We start from the raw sequence: 21,060 nt of genomic DNA, 5'->3' as shown, positions 1-21,060 counted from the left end.
TTAACAGCCATAGTTTTACATTTAAGAAAGACATAATTGCATTTAAACCCTTGAGTCTACTAGTATAGAAATAATGGTGCTACCACTTGTAATCAAGCTAATGTTAAAGTTAAAATGACTGCATGTTTAAGCTCTGGAAAGTGTTCCTTTTTTCTGTGAAGTAGATACTCACCACAGCTTTGATTTCCCGTGTCAGCCACTGCTCCAAAGAAATCAGAATTCTGTTTGCATTAGCTGCTATTGTCTCCGTAAGACAAAAAGGTCCAGTCCTAAAGCTCCTGTTCTCTCTTGGTCCTGCCACAATCACTATCTGCTGAACATCTGACTGCAAAACATATTTAATATTCTAAAAGTAATGGCCGGAGAGTTGAAGGCTCTGAGCTCTCAGATATCTCTGCACATATTACCTTGGCCCTGGCTTCTACCTTGTGCTTTGTCATAGAGAGAGCCAGTTAGAAAAATCTGCCTCTGAGCGCTGCAGTTAGCACAAAAATACCTCCCTGGCTCCATCATCAGCTCTGATTATTAGTCATTACATGATAAGAAATATTACAATGCAGCAGACAAAACTGTTTCTTTTCACTTATACACATTCAAAGGTCTGCTTTGTGTCTGAAAAACGAAATAAAAATAGGGCGCTAGTTCTCACTGAAAAGGTCTAGACCGTACTCTATGTTCTATTATTAGCAAAGACCCAACATCAAGACAGGATAAGATCCAGTCCCATCTTACAGACAGGGCTCAGTCTGATCTCATCTTAATCCACCATGAGCAGAGCACTTTGCAGCATTTAGCAAGTTACAGTGGCAAGGACAAACTTCCTTTAACAGGCAGAAACCTCCAGCAGGACCAGACTCATGTTAGACACACATCTGCTGAGACCGTGTTGGAGAGAGGTATAGAGGGAGATGAAGAGAAAGAGATGATGGTGGTGACACGGATAGTAGTAGTTGTAGCAGCTGGAGTCTGGAACGTCCATAGCAGCAGGCCGTCTACGACAGAGATCCAGAGGAACCTACGAGAGAAGGGAGCTCACGGACTCCAGATAGGTCTATGGTTAGTAACTTTAATGAGACAGGAAGAGTTAAAGTAAGCAACAGGCAGACAGAAGAGAGAGAGAGAGAGAGAAAGAGAGAGAAAGAGAGAGAGAGAGAGAGAGAGAGAGAGAAAGAGAGAGAAAGACAGGATCCCATTGTGTCAGTTCCCCTGGCAGTCTTAGCCTAAAGCAGCATAACTAAGAGCTGGTCCAAGCCTGATCCAGCTCTAACTATAAGCTTTATCAAAAAGGAAAGTTTGAAGCCTACTCTTAAAAGTAGAGAGGGTGTCTGCCTCCTGGATCCTGACTGGTACATAATTCCAAAGGAGAGGTGCCTGATAACTGAAGGCTCAACCCCCCATACTACTTTTAGAGACTTTAGGTACGATGAGCAGGCCTGCATGCTGGGAGCGTAGTGTTCTAGAGGGGTAATAGGGCACTATGGGCTCTTTAAGATATGAGGGTGTCTGACCATTAAGAGCTTTGTACGTCAGACTTCACAGATAGTACTTTAAAAATGTCTTAATGTACCTACATCTGAATGTTTAGAGCCATGCTAAAGGTACAGATGATATAGATGTGTGGAGAGATTTATATCCAGTTTGTAAAGCAGAATGATTGATTTTTTAAAATAAGTTAGACGTTTGTGATTTTTTTAGGAGTGTTTAACCCTAAATAACTCTGATGCTCCACCTTAAATAACTGTGGTTTACCTTATTGGCTGCAGTGCAACATAAACAAACAAACCACCAGAGCTATCAGACTTAATTAATATCTTATTAAACTGTGAGCAGGGCGCAGAAGTAAATGGCAGCACCTTATCCTAATGAAGCCAGGCTCACCTCAAACCGAAGATCATAGAGAAAAACAAAAACAAACCGAAGACCACACTGAGAAAATAATCCAAACTGTCTGAACTGTTTAAGGAAAGTGTGTTCACATAACATGCACTGTAGCATGAAGACAGAAGCTGGTTGTAAAACATTCTTTTAGGATCTTTAAAGATATATTTTAGGAGTTTTTAATGTTAATGTTTTTAACTGTGGACTCTGGGAACTCTGCTGCTTTTTATGCACTTGATCACCAGACGGAGGTCCTGCTCCATGCTGCTTCTTAAAACGCAACTGGTGAGTGTTGAAGGACGTTAGCCTTATAGGCAAGAACTCCAAGTGGTTAGGGTTAGGGTAAGGGTTGGGTGAGGGGATAGGTTGTGAAGAAGCCTGAAGGTTAAGGTTAGGCGTGAAGGCCACTGACAACTACGGTGGGTTAGGGTTAGAAAAGTAGCCCTTCCAGGTCTCTCAAATTGACAATTCACTCAGTTACACATCTTCTTACTTGGAATAGATGGTGGGATCACCTCGCACCAGTATTGACTTCACTTTACAGGCTCCCTGTTAATTTAAGGATCCTGTTTAAGATTCTATAACTTGTTTTAAAACCTCACATTCTCTACTATCCCCAGACTTGTGCGAGTTGTTGCACCAACACCTAAAGCCAGACTGGGTTTTAAATGAAAGACCACAGTTTGATATTTGTGTCCTCTGGCCTTCCTGTAAAACTTTCAAAGATTTTGGTTCTATTTTTGCATTTTAATTATGTTTTAAGCTTTTTAATCAAAACAATTTGAGATCAGTTTGCAGGGGAAGTGTGGATGTTCTCCTGTCTAGACTCATGGGGCGCCGGGTTCTGCAATCAGGAAGACAGCCGTGTCCCAGTCTACTCTCATATTATAAAAATCATATTATTTATCATCTTATGTTATCCAGCTTTTTAGTAAATGCTGCTTTGATCTGGCTGCTGCACCATCTGCTCTTACTATCTGTGCTTCTTTAAAAAGATGATTTGCTTTTATTTTTCTGCTTTTCATTACATTTTTCTCTGAAAGTCGGGATTCTGATGAGTCATTTGACAGGGCTGAGGAGCTGCTTTGGTTGCCGTTAAAGCTTTTTTATTAAACACAGTGAGTCACCAAGTGTTTGTGTGAAATCGATTAAGATTGGCTCTGCTAATGGTCCATGTGTGTTTGGAGAACCAGTGTTGTTAACAAGGACGTCAGCAGCGGCTGATCATAGTGTTTAATCATTGCTTCAGTCAGCTGTGGCTCCACTCTCAGTCTATTCACACCTCTAACAGTGACAGACAGGCAGCTTCAAGCTGGACACAAAGTATGTGTGCATACCCAACAGCTTGGAAAAAGACTTACGGTGTGACTGATAAAAGCTCAGAGGAAGTGCTCACAAAGATTACACACAGAAGCTGAAATAAGTGAGTCAGTGGTTTCTGCTTTGCTTGAGTGGGTCTGTGTTTAATGAGTAGAGATCTCTGCTGTTTAGAGTCAACCCTTTGACTGTTATGTGGAGTAAAACTGATGAATCTGACCTATAAAAGTACGTGTTGAGTTACTGGACCTACATTTTCATGGAATGCTGGAGGGGTGCCCTGCATGCGCGGTGAGATCAAAAACCACTTGACACCTTCTGTAAGACTCAGCTGAGGCTTGTTTGAAAAAAGTCTTTAATTTAGAAAAGAAAGAAAAAGATTTGAAGGTTTGCTTTTGCACTTTGGCTACGGAAACTTCAGAAAAGATTTGTTGTTCATAAGTTGTATTATTATATTATATATAGTATGGGAGGTCGAGCCTTCAGTTATTAGGCTCCTTTCCTTCGGAATCATGTCCTAGTCAGGGTCCTGAAGGAAGACTCCCTTTCTACTTTTAAGAATAGGTTTCACGCTTTCCTTTTTTATAAAGCTTATAGTTAGAGCTGGATCGAGCTTGGACCAGCTTTTAGTTATGCTGCTAAAGGCTTGGACTGACACACTGGGATCCTGTCTTTCTGTCTCTCTCTCTCTCTCTCTGCCTGTCACTTACTTTAACTCTTCCTGTCCCTTTAAAGTTACTAACCACAGACCTTCCTGACCTTCCTGGAGTCCCTGAGCTCCCTTGTCTCGTAGGTTCCTCTGGATTTCTGCTGTAGACGGCCTGCTGCTGTGGACGTTCCAGACTCCAGCTGTTACAACTACTACTATCCTTCTCACTGCTATCATCTCTCTCTCTTCATCTCCCTCTATCCCTCTCTCCAACATGCTCTCAGCAGATGTGTGTCTAACATGATTCTGGTCCTGCTGGAGGTCTCTTCCAGTTAAAGGAAGTTTGTCCTTGCCTCTGTAACTTGTTAAATGCTGCGAAGTGCTCTGCTCATGGTGGATTAAGATGAGATCAGACTCCTGTCTGTCCTGTCTGTAAAATGGGACTGGATCTTATCCTGTCTTGATGTTGGGTCTTTGTTAATAATAAAACATAGAGTATGGTCTAGACCTGCTCTGTTTGGAAAGAGTCTGAGGATAACATTTGTTGTGATTTGGCGCTTTATAAATAATGATTGATTGATTGATTGATTAATTGATTGATTGATTGATTGATTGATTGATTGATTGATTGATTGATTGATTGATTGATTGATTGATTGATTGATTGATTGATTGATTGATTGATTGATTGATTGATTGATTGATTGACTGAGTGTTGTGCGAAAGAGGCTGCAGGTCAGTGTCTGCTTGAGGACCGTCGCCTTTATACATTTGATGCACAGTATAACCCCAAGACCTAAACATGGTTCAGTCTTGTTCTCCAAAAACCTTGAAACTGAGTGCACAATAATGAAGGGGAAAAAAGATATAATGTGTTTAAAAAGTCATATTCCCAGTATCCTCTGCCCATGAATCTGTCATTGATATCATCAGTTGTTAAGAAGTTGCCTTACAGCAGAGCAGCAGTGATCTCTGGGATACCAGAGCAACAAGGGGAAATTTCAAAGCCTCTGTAGCATCTCATTCTGCAGCAGCAGTGAAAGCAGCAACTGTTCTCGCTGGAGTCAGACTCAGCTGCCCTGAGCGCTCATGTGAACACTCACGGCTGGATTTTTCTCTTCAAAATTCATGCAGTGTTTGTGTGTGTGTTTGCATTTATTTATGAACAAGTGTTTGTTTACTGCTGTAGCTGTGCTCATACTGAACTCTTGACACTGTTAATGTGGACTGTATGTTCTGACTTAGCACTCTGTTATTTTTGCATATGCATCAAATGATTCATGAATATATTTACTTATGAGCGTTATTAGTTATCCCTCCTTGCTGCCTCCGGTACATCTGGAACATTCATGTTAGTCGTCACTCTATCATCGATGCAGACTGCAGTAATTCAGCTTACTTTGCTTAAATTAAATGTTGAGCAAAATAAGCGAGCGCAGTCAGATCTGATCCATATTCTGTTTTTGGTGCCAGGCTGCTTTGGGCCATCATGAATCAGAGTCACACCAGCGTGTGTTAAAGTTAACCAGCTTTGGTGTCTGTATGACAGGATTACCACATCAAATGTGTGGACAGTCTCCTGCAGTGGCATCCTGTTGGTGCAGGCCCTTTCATGTCCTGTTAAGACCCCGAGGCCTCGCTGTGTGCTCTCTCCCAAAATCCCCCACTGTAACTAGGACATGATGAGGGATGTGTGGCTCTGCGTGTGCATGTCCTTTTATACATTTCGTTGCATGTGTTGGGATTCTCTCTCTTTTTAAAGCTATTATTGGTGTCCACATGCACTTGAAATGAGGAAGAGGGTTTTGACATTCACTGGAGGGTCTGAAATATCAGAAATAATCAATTTGCTGCAACAGTTCGCTCATACTAATCAGAATCAAATTAAGAAATACTGTATTTATCTCTGGGGCGAAATTTGGTCATTAAATGGACTTGTAAATGGTAAATGGACTTACGTATATGTATTATATGACGTATCTAGTCTGTCTGACTTCTCAAAGCGCTTTTAAACACTACTCGTCGCATTCACCCTTTCATACTCATTCACTCACTGATGGAAGAGGCTGCTATTTAGTAAGGGACCATCAGTATTAGCTAATCTCATTTGTACACATTCACACACAACAGTGGGAGCAATTTGGGGTTCAGTGTCTTGCTCAATGATACTTCGGCATGTGACAGCAGGAGCTGGGATCGAGCCGCCAACCTTCCAATTGATAGACGACCGACTCTACTCACTGAGCCACAGCCGCCACATTACAGTTGCTCTTGTACACAATAAAGTAAAAAAAAAAAAAGGATATTTATAGAAAGAAGGAATTAAAATAAGAAATACATACTAATAAAATATAAATAATTAATAATCAGATTGCATAAAGAAATTACTAAGTTAATGTTTTTATGATAGGACAGCTGAAGAGAGACAGGAAATGTGGGGAGTAGAGAGCAGGGGAAGACATGCAGCAAATGGTCGAGGCGGGGAGTCGAACCATACATTATTCTGCTTATTACCAGGCTTCTAACTTAAAATACAAATACAATGGTAAAAAAAAAACCTTGATTAAAAATTATTTTATTGATTTAAAATGGTTTATGTATACAGTTTTTAAAAATAGTCTCAGTGATTCCATGTCATTTAGCATTCCATGGTGATGGATTCTTATCTGCCTGTTGTGGTCGATTGAACATGAAACTGTCCTCATTTAGCTCTCCTTCTTCTCTGAGCTCTGCGGTTCACACACCTTTAAAAATAAACGAGGCAAATGTCACAACTTTGAACCCTGCTGCTATCATCACCACCGCTCAGGGTTTAAGTTTCTTTGTAGAGATCGCTAACCTAAAGTTTCTCTCACCTGCTTCGCTCATTGATCATACCGCTGGACAGGATCCAAAATGAAAATGTACATAGCCTGCCGAATTTACATGCTAACAGAAACCAGTGTTTTAGCCACGTTGTTTAGAAGCTAACGGAAGTTAACGGTTTTACCTCACCTTACGGTGTATGGTGTCAACAAGCAGAAACAAAATGTGCCGGAACTCTTTTCCGTGGATTGATTTGACATGGCGTGTGATCAGTTTGCCTCTGGTGTTGCTCATGTTGGTAAAAGTTAATAACCGTAGTCAAGGGGGTTTGACCAATCAGAATCAAGCATCTTACACAGCCGGAAGATCAGTAAGAAAGCCGGGTAATAATGATAAATAATGTTTGACTGAGATGATGTGATGTTGAATTGTTGTTAGAGTCCTCTTGGTGCTTGAACTCTTGAAGGAGAGAGGATGATCCCCTGAGTGAAAGCAAAGCCTATCCCATGTGGAGTGCAGACACTGGTGGTGGAAGTGTTGGCCGATGACGTCGCCTGAAACTGATGAGATGAAGAAAGTCGATGAAACTGCAATGACTGTGCGGTGATGGGAAGGAGAGTCACGCATATTCATGGCATGAATGAACTGCAGGAAGAGAAAGACATCCTTAAAGAAGAGCAGCTGTGTGATAGGCTAACTCTTTGATAGAGGTGGCGTCAGGTGATATGAACGAGCATGCATGGAGGATTGAATGGCCTGCAGAATGAAGTTTCCTCACTAAACTTCTGCCGGAGCTTTATTTGTTGCAACATGAACAGAAAGTTGTTACACTTAGAGGAAATACTAAATACCGCAATGGGATTATAATTCTACAATAGGATTATAACGGATCCAACTCTAAAGCAGCAAATCCGGAATAAGACCTCTAATAAAATGAATTCCATAAATGAGTACAAAGACATGAACCCAATAAAATATGTAAATCCAATGAAACTGTTTGAAAACGTCTGTCAGTGAGAGTCGTGGAGGACTTGTAGGTGAAGGATGAGGGGAAGGGGGCAAGTTTGAACCCCAGTAAGGTCTGACTCTGAGAACAACAGCTGGCAGATGCAGATGTGCAACACTATTAAATATTGAGCAAACTGAGAAGTCGTTATATAAGTCGTCAAATTTTCAGCACCCTCCTGAGGCAGAGTTAATTTAAACTTCATGTGGTCCTTACACTATTCAGGAAGGTCTTTATTTAATGAATCACAAGAGACTGCAGCCTGTAGCTAAAGCCAGGATTAAGAAATGTTGCTTCTCACAGTTTTACCACCTGAGGCATGGAGGAGCTAATCTGATAGCCTCTGTTTTCTATCAGAGGAATCAGTCCCAAATCCTCGACTGACCACAGACTGCAACATACAACGTCTGAGCATACTGAATACTTCTATAGAGAGCTATAAAGCCTGGTTTATACTTCAGGATTGACTCTATGCAGCAGTGGCCGACAAAAACATGAGCACGTCATACTTGTGCGTTGATGTGTCTGCATCGCTCTGCAGTACTCCATCAAAACACTAGAGGGCAGTGTGGTCTCTGAGATAGTCATTTTGCCTGTTTCCTGTCCTGCTTTGTTTGCTGCTTTTTCACAGCGAGTTATGTTAATTTACAGCTGATACATGTTGTTGTTTATCATACAGCAATAATGACTTGGTAGAATAGCTAGGAAACGTCGGAGGAGATGAAATATAAGGTCAATATGCGTCAGTCAGGAAGTATAAATGCTGGAAATACAATGTTGTCCAGCGGACCAATCACAGGGCTTGTGGTCATCGTCGTTTTGATGTGTAGGTTACACTCTGGAGGAGATGCCGTCAGGCTCATAGACTGTACAAAAAATGGGCGTAGCATCCGTGACGTCCCCCATCTGTTCCTGAAACCCTGTTTTGAAGCCAATCGTCAGTGGGTGCCATATTGGAAATTCTGTTCTCAAACAAATTTGTCCGAGCTAGTTTGAGGTAAAGAAAAGGGCATTTAGCCTTTTTGCTAACAGCTACAGGGTGCTCACCTGTCAATCAAGACAGCCACGCCCTTATTTGGGCAAAACTTGTAAGTTTGATATCTTTGAAAATAACGAGTTATAAAAATTCACCCCCGTACAGTATGTACTGAGAGAGAAATGAGTTATTCAGACCTAAACTGTTTTTTTTAACCAGGCTGTAAACATGTTTATTTCTGCTGTAAATATTGTCTTCTTTGAATGGGTGTGTATATGGTTTTTGGTGTTTCTGCAGCCAGCCTCTAGTGGACGCTCAATGAATCGCAGTTTTTAGCAATTTCGGAATAGGTTACGCTGTCAATTCGACGCAGAAGTATAAACCAGGCTTAAAACAGTAAAGTACTATAATTATACGGAGCACACATGCAGGCTGTAGTGTTTGTTTGTTTTATAAGTGAGAAACCATGACTGGTTAGTGCGGGTTTCTCAGAATCTGCAGTGATGAGACTATAAGATGGATTTTGGACATCTTAATAGTTTAGAGTTAAAGGAATGGTATTAGCATACCAAGTTTACTCTATCAAGCTTCATTACAATAATCCTCATACATGACTGATACATAGCATAGAAACCAATATACTACAGCAGTACATGTGAGTCTACATTTAGCACTGTGTTCACAGCCCGACCCTGATCTTTATTTGGTTTTGGGTAAAATAACACTTTCACAACTCGTTCCAAACTTGTTCCCAAGATAGCATCACACCTCCAAACGGCTCGTCCTTCTTACACCTCTCCCTCCTGTGCTGTATGTTGTTTAAATTTTATTTAAAATACAAACGCTGCAGTGAAAACATGACCTTTGTCCTTCTTGAACATATTTTCTTTAAACATGCTTGTGCCAAATCCAAACATTTGATTTCAGCCTAAACATTACTTTCCAGTAAAACTGGATTTGGTGCTTATTTTTGCGGTTACAGAGCCGAGCTGCTCCTTATTTTGACGTGCTTTAATTGGATCATTAAATAGAGATGTCTGGTTTCTTCTTTAGTTTATCTGGGGCGATGTAAATTAATGAACTCTCTAGTTACAGCAACGGAAACATTTGTTGTTTGAGTCTGTCGTCCGTGTTAATGGGCTGAATGTGTAAAAACATGTTTCGACTAATGGTGAAAAATGTATGATTACACTTATAACACTGTGTTCTGTTTGAAACATGCAGCAGCCTTCACCTGACAGGATGTAAAAACATGCAGGAGGATTTATCCTTGCTGTGAGGGGGAGCAGGTGTTAAAGGTAGATCTATCAGAGACGATACAACCGAGAGAATCTGCTGCATTTCATCATGTAGATGACATTTTTGGGAGGTGTGGCTAGTTTTTAAGAGATGGGATTGTGAAGATGGGAGTCACTCTGTGTTGTCTGAAACTTTCAACCTTACCACATAATCTTTATCAGCTGATTAAGTGTTTTTAAACAACACATAGTTAAAATTCAATTAGTAGCACTTTTCTTACGGTTGTGTAAGATGCTTGATTCTGATTGGGGAAAACCCTTTTACGATGGTTTTTAACTTTCACCAACAACACCAGAGACAAACTGATCACACGCCACGTCAAATCAATCCGCGGAGAACATTTAGCTTCTGCTTGTTGACACCATAGACCGTAAGGTGAGGTAAAACCATTAGCTTCCATTAGCATCACAACAATGTGGCTAAATGTTAGTTTCGTTAGCATGCTAACTCGACAGGCTACGGACATTTTCAGATTTGATCCTGTCCAGCAATATGATCAACGAGCCGAGCAGGTGAGAGAAACTTTAGGTTAGCGATCCCTACAAAGAAACTTAAACCCTGAGCGGTGGTGATGATAGCAGCAGGGTTCAAAGTTGTGACATTTGTTTATTTTTAAAGGTGTGTGAACCGCAAAACTCAGAGAAGAAGGAGAGCTGAATGAGGACAGTCTCATGTTAAATCGACCACAAAAGGCAGATAAGAATCCATCGACATGAAACGCTAACTGATGTGGAATCACTGAGACTATTTAAAAAAAACTGTATACATAAACCATTTTAAATCAATAAAATTATATTTTAATCAATGTTTTTTGACAACGTGTTTGTATTTTATGTTAGTAGCCGGCAATAAGCGGGATAATGTATGATTAGCAGGTGGTTATGGGGAAACAGATCCCGACAGGGTGAGGCAAGACCACGATGTGAAGCTTTTGGAAATGATTTAACAGAATAATATAAATTGTCCAATTAGAGACCTATTTGCAGAAAGTACATTTCATTGACTTACATTTGTAAGTTAGAAAATTGTAGGCGTTGGTTGATGTGCCAGAGTGACAGTTATGTTTGTATTTCCTGAAAAATGATTTCAACCAATGAAGAAAAGTCTGAGGTAAAAGGCGTGTAACGTACTCTTTGCTCATTAATTTAAACGTTTTGAGTGAATCGGATGTTCTGATCCTCAAACCTGTGTTTTAAATTTCTGCAGATGTTATTTTATATCTCTGCCTGCAGCTGAACTCTGAGGAAACTCTTTTCACATTTGTTTAAGTCAAAGCTCGGAGCTCAAGTCGAGTCACGTAGATTCTACTCTGAGTAACAAATGCTAATACAACAACGTTTGTCTTTGTATCCATCCAGAGTTGTTTTCTTTGGCGGTAATATAACTAATATTTAGGCATCAAAACATTGGACTTTGTATTAAATCAAATGCTGTTTTTGAAATATATGGGCATGAATTGTATGAGACACATTTCGTAACTCTTATGCTTTCAGAGGCTTGAAAAATGCAGCCAAGGAAATTGGTTTGAGTCCAAAACAATTTACAGAAAAAATTGCAACAGTGTTGAAAGCAATAGAATTTCACAGAGAAGGTCGGGACCCATCAGCAGTGCTCTTTCTTGCCAAAATATATTCAAACACTGACACAGACGTACAAACACACAAACACAGACACACAAACTCACACTATGAATACATCACTTGTTTAAGACAGGGCTCAGTTTTTGGCTCCACTTTGTTGACTGAATGCAGGATGGAATATCTATGGGTTCAGTTTGTTATGTTTAGTTTCAGTTTGTAGAACGAGAACTGATGCTTCAGCTTTTTCATAGAACTGAACCAAACTTTGACATCCTATTTATGGACGCAACAGTCTCCTAGATTAGCAAAGAATGAGCACTTTAGACATAGATAGATAGATAGATCTTTATTTGTCCTTAATAAGGAGATTTGTTGCCACCGTCTGTACAGGAATACATGTATGAACACAATAACCATAACCATCCACCCAGCCTCACAGCAATGGTGCCCCGCATCCCACAAATATACACACCAGACACATATGCACACACTGGGCACATATAAAACACACCGAACACATATGAACACACTGGACACATATATGCACACCGGACACATATAAACACACCAAACACATTACAGTGGCATTCTGTTTAGCAGTGCTATGGTCGATGGGACGAAGCTTCTGCCAAACCGGGCTCGCCTACAGTAAGGGGATCTGTACCTGCGACCGGAGGGGAGTAGACATGTTGTGCAGTTTAAGTTTTGTAATTCACAAAATTAGCTTCTACATTTTACTGTTATGCATTGATTCGAAAACATCATGAGAGTACTGACAAGAACTGCCAACTTTAATGACAGTGCAGTAAAAATAAAGCAACTTGTTCTGTTAGCCTGGCTTTTGCTGACGAGCAATCGTGACGTAAAGAGGCGGGCTTTGATCCTCCTAGCCAACAGCTACAGTGTTCCTGCCTGTCAATCAAGTCAGATGTGCCTCTCATTGGAAGACTTGTAATCTTATTATTTTTGAAATTGCCTCGTTATGAAAAAATTCACCCCCGTACAGTGTGTGCCGATCTAGAAATTAGCTATCCAGACTACACTCATCTTTTGTACCAGGCTGTAAACATGTTTTTTTCTGCTGTAAAGGTCGGCTTTTTTGAATTGGAGTGTATGTGGTTTCCGGTACTTCCGGAGCCAGCCTCAAGCGGATCCTATATCCTCGATGAACTGCAGTTTTTAGCACTTCCGCATTGGATGGAGGTTGCTGCTTGGCTGTGACAGATTGGAGACAGACCGGATAGAAAGTTTTGTGCCTTGTACTTTTCAGCTACAAGCTCTAAACCTCCATGAATATTCTCCTCTTGTGTTAGTCTTTTGTGTTCTCTGTCTTCCTGACTGTTACCAACAATATCAAACTCATCAAACCAACACAATGTGCTTCTGTACATGACGAGGCCCTGTATTTTTTTGTCTCCCCGCCTGTTCACTGGTCACCCGCTCAAACTTCTTGCTGAGTCCAGATGGAATCAGTCGGGGGTGACCGCCTGTGCCAAATATCAAATTCGAAACTCCAAGTCTGTCTTGTGTGAATCACAGATGAACACAATATGGATGGAAGTGCACCAAAAGTACACAAAAAAAAACGGGGGGAAGGAGAGGAACTCTGGGCAGTCCTACAGTACTTCTCCCCTGATGGAATAAATGAGCAGAAGGGTTTGCCAAACATTGCAAAGTTTTGCTGCTGTATGAATTCTTCAAAAAAACAGCGACATGGAGACAGAACTGTTGTTTTCATGTTTATATAACACATAAAATGTTTAATCTGTGTCTTTAAATCACTTTTTTGTTGTTATCAGACTGAACGTAAAATAATGAATCCTCCGAGCTTCATAAGTTGCGTCTGTTTAACTGGAGTGTGGATTCTCTCCTCTGCCTTTGAAATACAAAATGATCAGCCTGATGTATTTCTGTCCTCTGTTTTGGCCCATGGCAGGTGATAGACATCAAAGAGAAGCTGAAGGAGTCCAAGCGGTTCTGGACCAACCTGCCGGATGACATCTGTGCCAAAGGCAAGCTCACAGAGTCTGACGAAGAGCAGTGCTGGAACAGCCACGGGAAGGGCAGGTGAGGACTTCTGCTCCTCTTTTTCTATCCGCAGCAGAGTCGCCGCGCTCACAGGTTATCACATTTTTTCCTGCCAGGGATTTAAATAACCACAGTGTGTTCCTGGATTAACTGTCTCTCTGTAAGTACAATGGTTAGTGCTTATATGGAGAACTTCCATATAAGCTCTGAGGCTCTAATTCCCACAGGGCTGTGGAGTTTCCAGCCCCTCTTATCACTGCTGCAGCGAGTCGAGGATCCCCGAGCCATATCCGAGATTGGACACTGAGTTGTTTTCTCTGACAGTGAACCAGAGACGCTGGCTGAGAAAATACCCCTTACTCGAGCCCTCTCCAAGAATAAAAAAAAAAATCACCAGATGGTGCAATAAAAGAAATGTTGGTTCTGTTGTTTGTGCCAGAACCTTTTTAGAGCATGGCTCTAAATCTGGGAGGTAAACTGATGCCCAGAGATAATAAAATGTCAGCGAGAGCCAAACCATGTTAGGAGGGTGTTATGGAATCAGCAGATTCTCCTGTTACTCAACAGAAATTATGCACACCTCAGTTCTTCTAAAACTCCATTTTTATTATTATAAATTATGTTTCAGTTAAAACGAGGCACTTAAAAAGACATTCACAAGAGCTTCAACAAAAGACAGGGCTGTACTCTTTAAATGATACCCTTCTTTCTTGTAAACATATGTTACCTTCCTCATTTTTTATTTTCATCAAACAGCAGTAAACTTTGGATGTAATTTTGCGGTTGAACAGCAACATATAATTTGCAGGTAATGACTCCCTGTAGCAAATACGCTCCTATAATTCAGTCTAACACCTGTTTGTCTACTTTGAGTTTTCAGCATGTTACCTTATGTTGTGAGATTCTGGTTAGTGTTGTTTAGAAAGTCCTGCTCAAAATGACTCCACATCAGGGAATAAGATCGACACAATTGCTACAACAATAAAAGGAAAAGACCAACAGTGAAACCCTTAAATATAACAAGGGTATAACAAAAAATAACAAGAACTGCTATTCAGATGAATTGCATTAGAGCACATATTACAGAACTTCAAGTAAGCAGCTCAGTGTCAAAAAGCAAATTAATTTCTCTTAATGCTGTGACTGTTTTGTTTCTAACTCTGTGAAGCACTTTGAATTGCTCTTTGTATGAATGGAGCTTTATAAATAAACTTGCTTTGCTTCGCCAGTAATTAGAAAGAAATCTCACTTCTATGCCAAAACATTTGAAGCTTTATAAAAAAATATCTGCAGAAATATGAATGCAAAAAAACTGGAAGACACCGTCATCAGAGTAAAGAAGATATGCAGCACTAATACACATTTTCTACATTTGAAGCTGTTTTAGTTAGTGATGCAAAGATTATTTTGTTGGGGGGCTGGCGTTTTCTGTTTTGTCTCTTTTCCATTTGTGTCACTGATGCCACTTGATCACCAGTTTTTTTATATTATTACATTTCTTTTATTTTCAATTATAGATTATATTTATTTTTTGTTTTGGGAAAAATTAAAAGACTGTGGTATTTTAATTGTGCTAATAATAATAATAATAATAATAATAATAATAATAATAATAATAATAATAATAATAATAATAATAACAATAATACATATTAAACATAATAATAATAATAATAATAATAATAATAATAATAATAACAATAATAACATTATTTCTGTTTTATTATGATTATATTAGTAGTATATACATATATTATGTAATAATAATAATAATAATAATAATAATAATAATAATAGCATAATAATTATTTTTTACTATTTTAATATTTTCTACCTAATGTTAGTTACTAATAAAAAAAACTATTAATAATTGTATTATTATTTTTGTTGTTACTTGTATTATTATTAACAATAATAATAAAACCTTTATTTATAGAGTACTTTTTAAAAAGTAGGTTACAAAGTGGTTTACATAGGCAGCAAAGCGGGTTATAAAATCACAAAAGGCAAGATCCAGAAATTACACATATTTTAAAAGAGATACATTTCCTTTAGAATAACTCTAAAAGAATACAATAATTTTAAGTGATATATATTTTCAAACAGTTGAACTAAATATATGAATTGATGAATTAAATCAAATTAAATTAAGTTAAAATCAGGAAAGGCTCTGATAAAATTATGTTTTAAGAAGGGATTCAAAAAAGATCACTGACTCACTCATAGAGACACTTTATGAAGATATTAGTTGATGTGGTGTTTGCTGTGTCATTGTGTCCAGATATTTCCCCGAGGTGGTGAAGGAGGGTCTAACCAACCAGCAGAACAACCCTGAAGTGGACGTGGATATCACCAGACCGGACACACTGATACGACAACAGATCATGGCTTTACGTGTCATGACCAACAAGCTGAAGAACGCCTACAACGGGAACGATATCTACTTCCAGGACTCCAGTAAGTTCCCTGATCCTGAGGTTGTTTCTGGGTGCAGGTGGAGACGAGTTAATAGTAATAACTGTGATACAGAGAAAAAGTTTCTCTATTGATTTTCTCATCTCATGCTGGGTTTGATTTCCAGCACTCAGAAGAACAGCCCTGCAGAAATATAAACCGCTATCACTGACATAAAGTCTCAGGTGTCATTCATGCAGCAGCTCATCACACAAATCCCCAGGATGCATCAGTGCTGTACTGTGTAAAGTGTGACATTATTAGGAGAATAAATAGCTGTAGGTGTGGTGACACACACAATGATGGACAGCCATGACTTTGTTTTGGAAGATGTACAACTCCAACGCTGCCAAGACAGAAACCGTTCTTTCTCTCTGATTCTGTGGGTCTCATTCAGCTGACAACATGGTGGATACTCCCGCTGAATAATTACTGACACTAAATTCTCTGCCTCGACTCAATTTCTGTTGCTGTCATGTTTGTTTTTCTGGTATGAGTTGTGTCTGCCTTGAGATCAGAGCACAGTGCTGGAGAAACTAAAATTGTTGCATTGATTAATACGAGAAAATGAAGCTATGCTATTGCACTATGTGTTTCTAGTTGCAAGTTATTGTTTAAAAATCAACCTTTTACACGTTTTGGACTACTTCCAATCACACAAGACATGTTTTGGGCTTTCATTTGTCAAGACCGGTTACTCAAACACTCATGAAAACAAGACATTTTGCACAGAAATTACTAGATTTTGGTAAAGTCATCCCAAAAAGGCTGATTAATGAGGGCTAATCCATGCAAATCATTCGCTGTTGGGTTTGCAGTGAACCAATAACAAGCTTAAACTTCTGGAACTACTCCATTTGGTTGAGGTCAGCCTAAGTGGAGTGTGCAAAAAGAGGAGGTAGACTTTATGACTTCTTTATGTTGATATTAAAATTTCTATGATTTATTTTATCCTTTATTCTTGTATCTGCAACAACCAAAAAAAGAAAAGCAATATAAAGTAAAGCGGAAAAGAGAACCAAACAACTGAACTCTGAGCAACCCTATGCACCTCATCAATACGCCCACTGGCTTGCTGTGAATGCTCAGGACAATTACACGCTGTGTTCAGACATTGGTTAAATCAGATATTACACAGACTTATTTCTAGGGAGCTAAGAGGATAAAGTTTGTTTAATGTCAAGTTAAACTAACTCTGACATTTACATTATCCCATATGACTCCTCTGGTAATTGCTGGGTAAGTTCAGGAGTGCAATAAGTGAGCAGGGCTATAGATTATTAGTTTTATTGCAGCCTTGACTATGTTTATTCCACTCTGCCTGGATAATAACTGATATTTAACATTGTTTGCTGAAGGTTATGAGGCATACTTACAGTATAAACATCACTCTACAAAGTACTTAGTAGCTAGCAAGCAAATTTGTGTGCAGGGGCTTGCCAACAAACTTTTGTTTGGTTTTGTGGCTAGAAACAAAGTTACACTCTTATTTATTTATTTATTTATTTTATGTTGCTACAGAACTAGCTATCAATATTTAACTCATATATCATTTTGTTTCTACAGGAGCTAGCCCACAAACTTTATTTTGAGTAATTTTGTTTCTGCAGGAGCTAGCTAACAATCTTTAATTTGAGTATTAGTTTTTAGCCGCAGGAGCTAGCTAGCATTCTTGTATTTGTGTCTACTTTTTCTGCAGTAGCTTGTTAACAATCTTTAAGTAGCATATTTTTGTTTCTGCAAGAGGTAGCTAACACTCTTTAATTTGAGTGTTTGATTTTTGCTGCAGGAGCTAGTTAATAATCTTTACTTTCAGTAATTTTATGTCTGCAGAAGCTAGCTTACAATCTTTGTGTAGCTTATTTCTGTTTCTGCAGAAGCTAGCTAACAATCTTTGTGTAGCTTATTTCTGTTTCTGCAGAAGCTAGCTAACACTCTTTGTGTAGCTTATTTCTGTTTCTGCAGAAGTAAGCTATCAATTTTTAAATAGCTTATTGTTGTTGCTGCAGAAGCTAGCCAACAATCTTAGCTCATTTCTGTTTCTGTAGAAGTTAGATAACAATCTTGAAGTGTCTTTTTTTGTTATTGCAGCAACTAGCTTACAGTCTATACGTATTTTTGTTTCCATAGAAGCTAGCTAACAATCTTTGTGTAGCTTATTTTTGTTTCTGTGAAAGGTAGCTTACAATCTTTCAGTATTTTTGTTGCTGCAGGGGCTAGGGAACAATCTCAAAGTAGCTTTTTTTTCTGCACGAGCTAACTAACAATCTTTGAGTAGCTTATTTTTTTTGTTGCTGCAGAAGCTAGCTTAAAAATTTTAATTTGAGTTTTTTTTTGTTTCAGCAGGAGCTAATTGACTATCCATGTGTAGCTATTTTGGTTTCTGCAGAAGCTAATTAGCTTTTTTTTCTGCAGAAGCTAGCTTACCATCTTTAAGTATTTTTGTTGCTGAAAGGGCTAGCTAACAATCTTAGCTTACATTTGTTTCTGCAGAAAGTAGCTAAAAATGTTTAAGTAGCACATTTTTGTAGCTGCAGAAGATTGCTTACAATCTTTAAGTATTTCAGTTGCAGCAGGAGCTAGCTAACAATCTCTAATTGGAGTGTTTTTGTCTCTGCAGGTGATGAGGGAAGCAGTTCTGGCAGTGGCAGTGGCTGCACTGATGGCTGCACAACAGAGATGGTTTTTGTTGGAACAGAAGCTCCCGTGATTGGAGCCGACAGAAGTGATGAAAGAGCAGCAGCAGCCGCGGGAAAGTCACTGTCATGCGGACCCTCTCTGCTGCTGGTGATGTTTGCCTTCACACTCTGGGCAATGCAGACTCAATGGAGATAATACACGGGTGTGGCTTAATCACTGACTTTTAATACTGTTGCCTACAGTAAGTTTAACAGCAAGTTGTACTGCTGTTCCCTCACTGGACATGTAGAACCTCCTGGAAACCTGCGGAGAACGGCAAACTGTGTGAGATGATTGGACTGGAAGTGAGTGCAGTGCTGCATCCTGCTCATCCCCCAAAGAATGCTCAGTGCCATCACTGATCCAGCTTTCACGTCTCTGAAAATAACAAAATGTGGTGTTTTATCATTAATCTGAAGTGGGTTTTCAAAGAACGTGCTTTGGTGAAAAATGATCGGATTTTTCAGATAAAGGGGTAACTATTTTCCTTTGTATGATGAAGTTATGAAAATGATTTTTCCCCTACCCGTCTTGTCCCCCTCAGACAGAAGGAGAAAGTCTTACTGTGTGCATGCATGGAAATGATGTTAACTGGAAAAAATGTAATTTGTTTTCTTACGCAGGCTACACAGTTTTGGATTGGTCAGCACAGGATTGTACAGCGCTAGCAGTTCACCTGGTTTCCCGTTTGGTCGTATCAGTGTGGCTTCAGGAAGCGGCAGATCTTGCAGCCACCTTTATAGTTGCACATTTTGATTATCTCCGGGAAAGTGCTAACGTACCGCACCGAGAGAACTACTTTGCACAGATTATTTTTGTTGGTGTCATAACTTTATAAAGCTACCGGATACATTCACCCCATAGAGAGAGAAGATCTATATTTTCAGATCATTTAAATGATTGTATCGTACTTATAACAAGTTGCAGTTTGTATTTTACTGGGAGGTATGCTATGACGTAATCTTACTGGTTTAGTTACTGGTTACATTGTTTAGTTAAATTTGTTCTTACAAACTATTTGATCACCTGTAAAATAAAAAAATCCAGAGCTTCTACAATGACTCTAAGCCATTATACAAAAAGCCTGTTGATATCCAGTAACCTGATTTACTCTCTTTAGTTCGGGTCCATAAGATGATTTAGTTTTTATATTTCCTTTGATTTCTCAGAGTACTAAGGGTTTCTAAGTGATATTAGATACATGTTTTTTATGTTGTCGTTTATTTTCTTGGCTCCCGTGCATTAATTATTGTCGATGATTATTCTTTTGTTGTATCGCTGTTATTTGTTTTTCTCGCCCAGACGCCCCTGAAACTCGGCTACAGGTAAAATCTGTGTCTCTGTTTCCCTACACGGCATGTTCAAAGTCAACAACACAGAGAAGTAGCAGGATGTCAAGGTTAGAGGGCTCTGACTGCACTTGTAAGGTGATTATTCATAACCTCCTTTATTTCATTTCCTAAAGCCTTCGACCTCCAACAGGCTGCAGAGGCTCAGGGAGCAAAACCAAGTAGCTTCCACTCGATGGCCGTGATCTCTGGCCGCACAGAGAAAGGTCTCGGAGATGTTACATTGTTCTCTACAAACACAACAGAGGGCAGCGGGGGAAGCAGTTCTTGTGCTTGGATGAGCTCATAGCACGTAGGCACCTGAAATACTTTCTTACAGCACATTAAGAATCTCTTGTCTCAACAGGGGACTCCCCCCAAACTCATCCAAGTAACAAATTAACAGCTGCCGCGAGCGTCTCAAAGAGCATGCAAATTTCATGCAGCACACTAAAGCAAGCATGGGACACAACACATGAGGAGAGGGTGAGAACAGCATAAAGATGCAAAATCAAAGAAGTGAGAAAAGGGACTACATGCTGCTGAAATGTGCTCGAGCGTGAGCAACGTCGTCACAGAATTGATCTTGAGGGAAATCTGTCCTCGCTTAGTTCATATGACTCACATGACAGACCCTGCGGGAACACATTTGACCTCTGACGCATCTCTCCCTGCTGAAAACACTTGAGTGGGAAGTGACTGAACTGCAGCCTCCCACAAAAACTAGCATGATAATAAAATACGTGATCCGTAAACTTTAATTACAGATGGCGAATGACCTCAATCAGAGAAAAACTTAGAGAGGAAAACACTGGACTCCTCAACACAGGGTCCTCAAAGTCAAACTGTTCAGTGTAGGACATCAACAAGGGGACGTAGCGTATTGACAGGAATGTGTTTTTATGTTTTTTTCAACTTGCATCAAAGAAAGGTTTTAAAAAGTGACCAGAGATGCAGAAAAAGATCAAAATAAAGGGACAGATTTTGCAAGAAAACCATGTACAGCATGTGTTCTGACATGGTTTGAAAGTATGATGTGACCTCTTTCTGCATCCGTTAGC

The 21,060-nt window shown here is 39.5% G+C and overlaps 1 protein-coding gene across 2 annotated transcripts in view; it reads left to right on the top strand.

Annotated features, from left to right (window-relative positions):
- gpc6a (glypican 6a) overlaps positions 1-19,724 on the top strand; it is a 215,409-nt gene extending 195,685 nt beyond the window's left edge. For both annotated transcript variants that reach the window (XM_034680812.1, XM_034680810.1), the window contains 3 exons: positions 13,447-13,577; positions 15,820-15,995; positions 18,613-19,724. In XM_034680812.1, the coding sequence (XP_034536703.1) occupies positions 13,447-13,577; positions 15,820-15,995; positions 18,613-18,827 (522 nt within the window). In that variant the 3' untranslated portion in view covers positions 18,828-19,724. The remainder of the gene's footprint in view (positions 1-13,446; positions 13,578-15,819; positions 15,996-18,612) is intronic.
- The last annotated feature ends 1,336 nt before the right edge of the window (positions 19,725-21,060 follow it).

Source organism: Notolabrus celidotus, chromosome 3 (genome assembly GCF_009762535.1).
Source record: "Notolabrus celidotus isolate fNotCel1 chromosome 3, fNotCel1.pri, whole genome shotgun sequence".
Classification (NCBI taxonomy): Eukaryota; Metazoa; Chordata; class Actinopteri; order Labriformes; family Labridae; genus Notolabrus; species Notolabrus celidotus.
Note: the sequence above shows the minus strand (reverse complement) of the source record. Positions and strands in the feature narration are given on the sequence as shown.